The sequence below is a fragment of the Drosophila simulans genome, chromosome 3L, assembly GCF_016746395.2.
Source record: "Drosophila simulans strain w501 chromosome 3L, Prin_Dsim_3.1, whole genome shotgun sequence".
NCBI classification, from domain to species: domain Eukaryota; kingdom Metazoa; phylum Arthropoda; class Insecta; order Diptera; family Drosophilidae; genus Drosophila; species Drosophila simulans.
Window position 1 is genome coordinate 2,609,164 of NC_052522.2, and position 11,257 is coordinate 2,620,420.

At 48.5% G+C, this 11,257-nt stretch overlaps 3 protein-coding genes across 4 annotated transcripts; 2 read left to right on the forward strand and 1 right to left on the reverse strand.

Annotated features, from left to right (window-relative positions):
- The first annotated feature begins 55 nt into the window (after nucleotides 1–55).
- Nucleotides 56–5,835, forward strand: LOC6736511. Of its 2 annotated transcripts, none has more exons than XM_044922958.1 (7): nucleotides 56–418; nucleotides 1,392–3,883; nucleotides 3,945–4,202; nucleotides 4,392–4,637; nucleotides 4,702–4,881; nucleotides 4,951–5,299; nucleotides 5,384–5,835. In XM_044922958.1, exons 2-7 carry the CDS (start codon nucleotides 1,457–1,459, stop codon nucleotides 5,386–5,388), a joined length of 3,465 nt encoding a protein of 1,154 aa, XP_044778893.1. In that variant the 5' UTR covers nucleotides 56–418; nucleotides 1,392–1,456; the 3' UTR covers nucleotides 5,389–5,835. The 2 variants fall into 2 exon arrangements, with proteins under 2 accessions (XP_044778893.1, XP_016030088.1); XM_016170706.3 differs by having other exon boundaries at nucleotides 56–332.
- A 728-nt stretch (nucleotides 5,836–6,563) lies between these two features.
- LOC6736512 lies at nucleotides 6,564–7,886 on the reverse strand. Its single transcript, XM_002083346.3, has 2 exons — nucleotides 7,551–7,886; nucleotides 6,564–7,268 (listed from the first exon to the last, which is right to left on the reverse strand). The coding sequence occupies exons 1-2, from the start codon at nucleotides 7,700–7,702 to the stop codon at nucleotides 6,794–6,796; spliced, it is 627 nt and encodes a 208-aa protein (XP_002083382.1). The 5' UTR covers nucleotides 7,703–7,886; the 3' UTR covers nucleotides 6,564–6,793.
- Nucleotides 7,887–9,494: 1,608 nt separating this feature from the next.
- Nucleotides 9,495–10,946, forward strand: LOC6736513. Its single transcript, XM_002083347.4, has 2 exons — nucleotides 9,495–9,796; nucleotides 9,962–10,946. Exons 1-2 carry the CDS (start codon nucleotides 9,773–9,775, stop codon nucleotides 10,838–10,840), a joined length of 903 nt encoding a protein of 300 aa, XP_002083383.1. The 5' UTR covers nucleotides 9,495–9,772; the 3' UTR covers nucleotides 10,841–10,946.
- Nucleotides 10,947–11,257: the final 311 nt, after the last annotated feature.

Below are 11,257 nucleotides of genomic sequence, written 5' to 3' on the forward strand. Positions count from 1 at the left end.
GATAACCGATAAGCCGTGCAACCCTGCGCGCGCCCTGCTGTTCGTTGCAACTCTGTTTTTGCTTTTTCCGCCTCACACATTTCCAGTTTGCCTTGCCTGCTTGTTCGTTCGCTCGTCTCTTGTGTCTCCGCCTTCGGCGTTCTTTCTGCTCAGTTTTTTTTCTCCAATTAAAAAAAACCCCACGCAAAATTTTCGGATTTTCCCTGGTTATTTCGCAAGGAAGACGATCTTTCATTTATAGGCAGCACTGTTTTTTGTTTATTGTGATCAAGGGACCAAAAGGGAGGTGAAACAAAACAACAACCTGCCGATTGTGAGGGGAAAATGTGAATGTGAGTGCCGCCAAGTAACAAAAACAATGCTAAATGCCGCTGAAAATCGTCTTTAGTTTGAAAGAAACCTAGAATATTGAAGTAAGGTGAGATCCAACATAGCAGCAGAAAAAACACACACACATACGCAAGCAAGCGCCGCACACACACGCACACAGGGACAAACACTAGCGCAAAAACACGCTCCTGTACCAAAAAGTACAACAACAACAGCAGCAACAACAGCGGTAGTATACTCCACCACGCCGCCAGCCGAGCAACAAAAACAACTACAAAAAATAAAGCTAAAGCCAAACGTCGTCATCCGTGCCGCCCCCCGCCCTGCGTCCCTCCCCCTGTGCTTACAATCATACAAATATATATGTGCCGTATATATAGATTGTATATTTGTGTGTGCAGGCGGTGTGTGTGCGTTTGTGTCTGTATGTATGTCAATCGTTTTGTTGGCTCTGCTCGGTAACTGTTCGTTTGTACATACAAACATTTCACATAAACATATATAAATATATGTTTAATATATATTTATAGGCAAGTGTGTTAATGCCAAAGTATATAAATTACATATATCGGCAAACCATAACTCCCCCCGGTCCTGCATTTCTCTTTTTTCTCGCAGTGTAAAGCCATTTACATACTTACATTACATATTAAATTGTATTTTAGTTTTAATCCAATATGGCAGCCATTTTGTATCAAACCATTCTTTCAACTTCCCCCGCTCCCCTTGCCCTGCCACTGCTGCCCTGTCTTTGGTCCGCCTTTTCTTGAGTTCACCTTAATTCACCTAGATTTTCAAATATTTTTCGGTGATTGTTAATTTTTCGGCCCGTCTCGCCCCTTCGCCGTCCTCTTTCTGCAGTTGTAGCTCTTTTTATTTTTACTCTTCGACCGCTGCGCTTTGTGCTGCTCATTCGTTGCTTTTTGATACTTTAGTTTTCTTTTACGTGCCAATTTTTCCGGTTGGTCTAAAGAAGAAGCTGCCATTAAGTAAAATTAAGTAAAAATTTAAATTCCCAAGTCAGTTTTGATAATTCTTCAATTTTATTATGTCTCTTGCAGAAACACAAACAGCTGGAAGAAAAACCGACTTGGGCACATTCCACGGAGCAGAGAACGGACCTCAAATGACTGAAGTCGATGTCGTTTTGCCGGAGGGCGTGGCCGAGCCCACGACACAGCTTGCCAGCGCATCAAGTTCCCCAAAACAGAGTAAACCATCAGCAGATGATGTTGAGCAGCAGGTCACAACTGTGGAGGACGAGGAAGAGCAGGTGGTCGAGGAGCAGCAGGAGGATGATGAGCACATGGCGGAGGCTCCCTCCAATGAAAAGCTCGAGCTGCTTGCCGCGAGCGGCAAGGACATCGTTATAGAGGATGTGGCCCAGGCATCTCCACAAGCTCCAGTGGCCGACGAGATAATGGAGGTTGACGGTACCGAAGACGTGGAGGAAAACGAAGTGGAGAACGACGACGAAGACTCACAGATTACCAGCAGCAGCTCAAAAGAGCCCAAACTGGATGAAGAAGACGAGGAAGAGGAGGCTACCACAAACGGAGATGGCGATCATGAGCCAGAGAACGAAGACGATGCCCAAAAGATCGGTAGCACAGCGGAAAACAGCTGTGAGGCCGAAGATCCCCTGGGAGCAGTCACAGTTCCTGAGGATGAACTGGTCAGCGGGAAGAAACCGCATCTAGATGGCGAGGAGAGCGTGGCCAGCGAAGGAGTCGTAGAGGAAGAGCCCCCAGCGAAGCAGGAGAATGGGTTTGGAGCCAGTCCCAAGCAGAAGGAGAATGGCCAAGCCAGCTTAGCAGAGGCTAGGGCGGCAATAGCTCCCTCCGATGGTGGTGTGGTTAATCTGGACGAGGATAGTGACGAGGACATGGAGGATATTACGGAGCACAAGGAGCCGGCGAAGCCCATCGAAAAGGCAGCCAAACCGGCTTCCTCCAGTGGTGGTGAATCCTCCGACGATGCTGTTCTGATAGCCTCCGATTCGGATACAGAGTCCCCAGCTCCACCGCCGCCAGTAAAGAAGCTCCCGCCAGTTGTCAAGGCCACCCCGCCACCGCCCGTTCTGGATAATGAAGATGATGATGATGACGACGACTGCGTCGTGATTGAAGATGACACACCGCTAAGTATTTCGCCCAGCGGCAAGCGCAAGAGCGACCTAGATGACCTGCAGCTTCAACAGCCCAGCCATAAGAGACAGCGAAGTTCAACGCCCTCGGGAATGGGCCAGCTGACCATCAAGGATGCCCGCTCGTTAATGCCTCTCGATGGCAGTCCGAGCTCTGTGTCGGGTCCCCGAGATTCTATCTACCCGGTGACCATAACGAATGCTGTGACGGGAGCGGCCACCAATCTGGGTGTTGTGCCGCCTAAGCTAGTTCCCATGGCGGGCGGCATGAGCGCCAGTCCAGTGCAGCTGAATCCGCCTACGTTATCCCTTACCGGGCTGCCCAGCATGACCAATAACGCCAACCTGCTGCCCGGTCTCACTGACGACATGTTTGTCCTGGAAGCGCCCTCCTTCATTGTACCCTACATCTATGAAAAGCCACCGCGCGAAAACATCTGCGAGGTCGTCAAGGCAATTGAGACCAAGTATGCGCTGTCGGCTGAGGATTTGGCCGAGGCAGACAAGGGCGACGAGTTCGACATGATGACCGAGCAAAACAAAGAGGACAAGCCAGCGGATCAGGCCGATGAAAGCGGCAAAAAGAAAAAGAAAAAGCGAGGTGACGACGAGTCCTGGTCAGAGCAGTCGGACGATGATGACGACGAAGACGACGATGACGACTCGGAGTCGGGTGTGCGGACTAAGGTGCTGATCAAGGAGGCAAACGATGACCTGAGCGCCTTGAAAGTGGCCATCAAGCCTGCCGCTGCCTTGGCAACAGCGGGCGGAGTGTCGGTAAACAATCCGGGCGGCAACAAGCCAGGACAGGAGAACTATTTTGAGAGTCCGTTGGGCAAGTTCTTCATGGACATTGGCGTGGGTCTGGTGCAGGAGTACGTGCAGTCGGATCTGCTGCGTCTGCAGAAGCGCAAGATGCGCAAGGCGCAGGTGCAAAATTCCAAGGAGTTTGAGATGGCTATCAATGCGCTCTCTGGCAACCTGCAGGCATCCAAGACGAAAAACGCGCCCTTCAAGTTCCGGATGAAGCGATGCGAGTTCTGCAACTTTAAGTCGGAGTCCGCCATGGCGATGGCTAATCACTACGAGACGCCGCACATGAACGGAGTGCTGTACAAGTGTAACTTCTGCACGTTTGAGATACGGAACGCCACGGAGATTGTCTACCACATGGAGGCGGTGCACAACATAAAGGCGCGCCTTATAAAGCCACTGCCCTACCACCAGTGTCCCAACTGCGGCTTCGAGGATAATGGCAAGGCAAAGCTGGCCCGACATCAGCCCGTCTGTGCTAAGAAGTTCCGGCCGGAGCTTAACCTGGCGCCGCCGAACGACTGGGAGGCACCGGCCAAGATACCGCGCATTAAGCCACGTCATGGTCTTGTGGGCACTGCCACCGCCTATCAGGTAGGAATATCTACATCTGAGTCTTTTGCAATCTGTTTATAATCGTTTTAATCCCTTCCAGGCTATGGCTGCACAGGCGGCGGCACAAAAGGCCGCTCTGGCCAACATTCAGCAGCAGCAAGCGGCGGCGCAGGCGAGGAATAACCTTCAGGCAGCCGCGTTAGCCGCCCAGAATGCGGCCAAGATGCGTCAGCGAGCCCCGCAGCCACCCAAACAGAACATGGTGCGAAATCCTGCGCCGGTGCGTGGAGGCAACGCTATGAATGCGGGTCTCTCGTTGCCCAATAGCTATCAGCTGGCAGCCGGACAGCTTGTTCAGGTAAACTACGTTTTTGCGGTCTATCATTTTTTCAATTATTTAAGCATTGGAATTAAGGTTTTAAATGTTATAATGTGTACTACACATTGTGTAGCATGAATACAAGCCTGCATTTTTATGTTTAGCTGTACCAAAATAGACTCTCCCATTAAAAACCGGTTTTAATCGAATATCGATTTATTTATACAGGCGTCCAAGAAGCCGATGGCCGGACAGCCCAGCATCTCGATAACGCCATTACCTCGACAGAGCTCGGTGGGCGCCGGAGCGGGTGCCTCGTCCAGCAAGGCGCCTCAAGCGGCAGCAGGAATGAAGCCCGGCCAGAGTCCCAGCGGTAACAACAAGGCGCAATTTGTTATATGTGAGATCTGCGATGGCTACATCAAGGATCTGGAGCAGCTGCGCAACCACATGCAGTGGATGCACAAAGTGAAGGTAGAGCTGAGTTTCCATTTTCCCCGATTTTCCCCTTTGCTAACAAATTCTTTGTTTGAAACAGATTCACCCCAAGATGATCTACAATAGGCCGCCTTTGAATTGCCAAAAGTGCCAGTTCCGGTTCTTCACGGATCAGGGCTTGGAGCGACACTTGCTGGGCTCACATGGCTTGGTCACAAGTTCCATGCAGGAGGCTGCCAACAAGGGCAAGGATGCTGGTCGCTGTCCAGTCTGTGGAAGGGTGAGTTTTTCGTATAGACGGACCCTGAAAACAATGTCTAAAATCTCGCTGCTCTGGCTCTACTTTTAGATGTACCAATGGAAGCTGCTGAATCACGTGTCGCGCGATCATCATATGACCTTGAAGCCCGCTCACCTGTCCTACAAGTGCACCGTTTGCACGGCGACATTCGGCATGTACAAACAGTTTGAGACGCACGTTTACACCGCCCACAGTACCGTGGCCAGGAAGGCGATGGACAGCAAGAAGAACAGTGGGCAGTCCAGCGGGTCGGGATCTGGGGCAGGGATGTCGCGCAGTTCGCTTGGAGCGGCCAATGACTCTCTGCTGAAGCCGCTTAAGATCAACGATGAGATCACCATCATACCACAGCCCGCATCGAAGCCACGCATCACAAATATGGAGAGTCATGTCATAGGTACGTGGTTTTCCAGATCAATAGCTTAAAAATGTTTAGAGGTTTGGTTAGTAATATTTTAACAATTTGTTTTTGTCTTCGCAGATTAAAGAGCATGTTGGATCAACCAAAAACCTAATCTCGCAACGTTTGCAGCATTGACAGCGCTTTAACATTAGTTTCGTTTTTAAGCCGAACGCGAACTTGGCGCCTCACGGTCCCGCCCTTTAACTTCTGTAAGTCGGATGGTATAAAGAACAAGATAATAATCAGAAATTGGGGCGGATGGGGAGGGAAAAGCAGAGTGGAAAGCCGCCGCCGTTGAAGTCGTTGACCACCTGACCTGATAAAACGAGGGACAAGCCAGCGGCACTTGCTGTGGCTTAATCACCAACATACCAGCTACAGGATACGCGATACACATAACGCTAGCGGCATAGATTCACTAGAGATACTAGTTACGGATTTTAGTTACATACGTTTTGGAGTGTGCACATAAGTTGAAGTTGTAGCTACTACTAAAATATACCACATACATACATATATATTTAACTATATTTAAAGCATATTATGAAGAAGCCGCCAGAGCGCATCGTCAGCATGATGACTATGTAAATTAGTTAAAAACTAAACTATTTATACGAGAACTACGAGTATCCAAATGTGTGTTGCAGTATGTATATACATTTTGAAAAGGTCCCCGCCCCGCAGATAGATGACGTGCCTCGCTCGCTTCGCTCTTCTCTCGAATCTTCTAGCTTATTTGTACGAACAGTCATGATGATGATGAGGCAGAGAGGAGGAAGTTGCATGAAGCGAAGCGTGGGGGGAAGGACTCTTCTAAACTGATCTGAGAGACGACGAGACGTTCGACATTTTAATTTTTGTGTACAAGTTTAAACTTATATTTATATTACACATTATCTATTAATATTAAAATATATATCATCTATTACCACCTAAGACCCCATGTACTACAGTTATAATGCAAAACCACACACAACCAAGCAACCAACCAAGCAAACAACAACAAACAACAAAACAAACTGAAAATGAGAAAATTAAAAACTTAGTTAATATAAAATGCCACGACCAGAGCAGATTTTCATTGCACCCCATGGCGCTCCGGCCGGGCCTCCGACTTTTTGCTTAACTCCACCATCCGCCGACGTCAGAGGTGAGAAGTGATGGGAATGCTTTTAGCATTCGCCACTCACATGACTATGACCACCTCGCACAATCCAAAGACCAGATAACACCAGTCGGAAAGAAGAGAGACGCCTCATTTACCTAGCACTAATGCGAAATTTATTTTTACTTTGCCATAGAAAAGTGAAATTCCAACCTTGTGATGTGACCAAGGCAATGTTGCCGATCTCTTGTCCTCGTCCAGTCTTTTCTAGCACTGTAGGTACTTAAGTGAAGCCATAAAACTAAGTAGATCTAGAGTATACGTATTTATAGATTGCTTGGAGAGCAACGCACTGCATCACGATGAGATTCCGCGGAGTAAGCCTAATCCTCGGGTTCCGTCTGGGGCACCTCGTTATCGGCAGCTGGGTTCACTGGCACCGACTGGCCAATTTGCGACGATGGCGGGAACAACTGGGCCGCGTGCGTCAGCTTGGCCAGCGCATCCTGATCCAGAATCTGTGGCTTGTCCGCGGCACTGGTGTTCGATCTGCTCAGTTGATAGAAGGCGGTGTCGCTGTGCGTGATGTTCACAATGCTTCCGGTGAGGGGCAGGGTTTCCAGGAGTTCCTGGGGGCTGCTGAAGGCTCCCAGATTCACGGGTGCGATGCCGGTCAGCACTTGACCGGTGACATTGGTCTGGATGGGCAGCGGGATGTTGCCCAGGTCAATGTGGCTCTTGTTGCTGTGCGTGTCGTAGAAGGTCAGATCCACGCGTTCCTGGCTCTCGAAACTGGTGTCATTCTCGCCCACCTCCGTCAGGATGCCGATCTCATAGACCACCGCCTTGACCACATAGCTGGAAGGAAAACAAGAACCGGTTAGAAGCCTTTCTACGTGACCAAAAATATATTAATTAGTTAATTCTGGTGATTTCTACGTCATTTTCAACATATATTGTTTCAATTAGCACAATTTATTATAAGTTAAAAATACAAATTAATATGCGTGCTAATATTGTGACTATAGTGATTACTAATATTGATTTTTTCAAACAATCTAATATATCGCTTATTACTACTTTTATATTATAGATATTGGAATCCCAATTATTGGATATAACTATCCTTTCTGAACTTACAGATTCTTGGGCGTATCGTTGACGCTGTTCATCAGCTCCTCGATGGTGGCGTTGTCGATGCCGGAGCTGGCATCCAAAACGGGCAGGGAGCAGCCGAAGGCCAACAGCATGCCGAGCACGGCGGCTCCAAACACAGCCTGGTGGACCTGCATCTTTAGGTTTAGGCTTTTGGGGCTAAGGGAAGACGGCCTGCTGCTGTAGCTCTGCTGTGATAGTGGCTCCGGTGCCTCGCCTGACTTTCGCGCGTTTAAAGTTAATTAGTGCAGATCGGAGCGCTTTTATAGCGACTGTGCCGCTGGAGCTTCGGCCGGGTCGCTGGCGAGGCGCGATTCCGCGTAATTATCGGCATCTGTTAATTGCCCGACAGGTTTGCCACTCTCCGGGGTCTTCGTCGCCGGTTTCTAGGCGCGGACTCGGAGCTGGCTTCCGTTTCGGCTGGACTGGCGATTGTTTTCGAGCGGCCCAGACTCTAATTAATTGTGCTCGTTTTGGGAGCGTGTCCCAGGGACTGTCCCCCAGTCGGATACCCACCAATATTGACCATTGGCAAGGGCTGTCTACGCAATTCTCGCGCGGTTGTTTACTCCTCGGCTCTGGCCAAAAATAAGCCCATAAACATTGCACCTCCGGTGACGCATTTGTCGGGATCATTGCATGTGGTCTGGACACGCGCCCGTCTACCAAGATTATTTCACATTAAGCATACGCTCCATATGACGTACACTTGTGCCTCGACCGCAGAATATCAAGATCGTTTGCATTTGATATGCAATGTGAGAGTTTTATTCGTCACATGCTAAGCTTCTTTCGATTTGAATCTCTCCAAATTACGCATACGCCTTGTGTGACAGTAAAATATTATTCTTGTATGAAATGTAATGGACAGAATCCTTTGATTCGTTATTTCATAAAATAATATAATTATGGAGGTACTAGATATGATAACTTTAGAATTTGAAAGTACCAACATTTCGCTGACTCAGGCGAAGAATTAGAGAGCAGATGCGGAGATATTGCGCACATCCCCCGCCGAATGCCTCATAAATTCATAATTAAATTAAAAATTTGTGGTTTTTATAACTCGCCGATTTATCGAGTTAACCCACACTAGAGTTAACCGCCTAAAGCCGCCCATACTCCGGCATAACCAGCCAGATCTTGACTTTCATTCATGATCGCCCGGATTCTGCGTTTTTTTGGTCGCCAGTCTTTCTCCCGCGAATCGGAGGCACAGTGAACGCTTTGCGGTTTTACGGTATGGAGGCAAATCGGTTTCCAGGCGCGTTTCTTTAACAAGTTTTCACCTCAGCATGGACCTTTGTCTCAGCGGAAAATTTTTGAAATTAATTTGCACATCTCGCATATCAACTTTGTGCCCCGGTGATCTCATGGCGACCGCTCTAATTATGAAGTGTTAAAGAGGCGCAGTTGTAATTGGAACAAAGTGCACTCATCCCAGGGATGCAGAAGTATCTCGAAGATACACACATATTCCCAAAATAATTTGCGGTTTCTCTTTCTGTCCGATTGTTTTGGCCTTTCAACGTCTGCAGACTGATCTTGTTTTTATTTTGATCGGCTTCTTGGAAATTTAATTTTAGTAAATATATGTTAATTCGCGCAATTAAGACAATCAACTTGGACTTGACAGCGCCGCTCTAAGATGTGTTTCTAAAACTCCTGGGTCACATCGTGCAAGTCCTTGGAATATATTTAAACTAATTGATACAAATTTGAGTCATGAAGGCTCAAAATATTATCATTAATTTGAAATAAGAGTTATATTTTGTTGAAGTTGTGGCTTAGCCGCTGAGTACTTCTTAAAAGTCAATCTCACTTGAAAACTACAATCATATACGTGCATTCTTATATTTAAGATCTGAGGAGGGATCTTTAAACTGAATTATCCAGTGATTTTTTTTGGAGTGCCGAATCAGTGGAGCTGGACAACAAACAGAATACGGACGAATGACAAGTGGAATTGGTTTGGGCCCAAACATCGAGGGAGTAGCACGCGCAGGCACCAAAACAAGTTCGGCAAACCAAGCGATTAATGTGCTAACTGAACGTTATAATAAAGCTTAGTCGCAACTTTCAGTCGGCCGTTCGGCGGGCGCCAGAAAACTTTAAAAACTCACCGGCCACTGGGCCGTAAACTTATTTCCGATCTGAGCTTGGAGCTGAACACAACCAACCGGACCAAATCAGCAGTAGCAGTGGCCATGAAGTGCACTTTGCTAACCACCGTGAGTGAAGATCGTCCAAGGAATTTTAGATATGAACTTAATCGCTGTGGTTACACCAAAGAACAATCGGAATATCCGTCTATATGTGATGTTAACAATCATAGAATTGAGGATCATGGTGTTGCTGAACTTTTCTAATTATTAAATTTTCTGCTTATGTTTTAGTTGCTGGCGACCTTGGCGGCTTCTTCGTTGGCCGCACCCTTCGATTTGGGTGAAATCTTCTCGGGCTTTCAGCCGCTGGAGAAACAGGATGTGGTCAAGCGGCAGGTGCAGGCCAATCCCGATGCCGAGCTGAAGCAGATCTCCTTCCATGGGCTGATCGGAGATCTGGAGGACAGTCTGTTCACGTCCGCCTTGAGCCTGCACCAGGCCAGTGCGCCGGGCAGCGAGGTGGAGGAGGTGAAGCCTGAATCTCAGGCTGCGATCACTGAGGGCGAGGAGCACGCGCTGACCAAGCGATCTGATGAGTCCACGCCGGCCACATCAGTCGTCTCGACCTCGGACGATGGCCTGGCACGCAAGATTCTGCTGCAGACCACGAGAAAGGTGCCCGATGGAGAGGATGGTGTGCCCGCCCACTTGATTATCGATCATGTGTCCGTGCAGCCACACAATGGTGGTGCCATCCCACTGATTCCCACCTTCCAGGTGCACCACACCAAGCTGATCTCGGCCACCATCAAGGAGGACTCCAATAACGACAGCAGCGATGGCAAGCAGACCAAGATTAGCATCACCAAAACATCGATTACGTCCACGGCGCCAATTGAGAGTGTGGAGGAGGCGGTGGCCCTGGCTGGATCTGCGACCAACACCGAGGAAGCCACCACCAAGGTGGAGACGACCACAAAGGCCGTTGAGAAGGAGGAGGCTGACAAGAGCTCCACTACCATCTTGACCATTGTGAGCAGCTCCACCTCCACCACCACCACCACCACCACGGAGGAGCCCATTCAGAAGCTGAAGAAGGACGAGGAGAAGCTGAAGGAGAAGGTGGCCGAGGTGGAGGCCGATCCTGTCATCCTCTCGGCTCGCGTTTAAGCCGGTCGACCTCTGAACCCTCTAGCTGTAAACCTCATCTCCAACTCATCCCGCCACTCGAATATTTATGACACGCCAAGTTCAATTAAAGTCATGTGATCCGATCCGATCTGAAGTCGCTTATTTGCATTTCCAATTCACACGCTGCGGGAAGTGATGAGCTGGGTGGCCAGGTCTACCCGGGGATCTCTGCCAAAATTGAGGCTCTAATTGCTTGGATAAACACAGGCCCTAATGAAGCTAGCGGTTCAACCAGGCATGAACGATTTATCCGAAACCTTCCCAGAATCTGCGGTGGGAAAACCTCACAACGTATCCAAATATTTCGCTTCCAAGCAAATAATAATATATGTACATATGTTCTCTGAAAGCGTGTTGCAAATGTGAACTTCAATTGGGTTAATTAAACATTGCCAA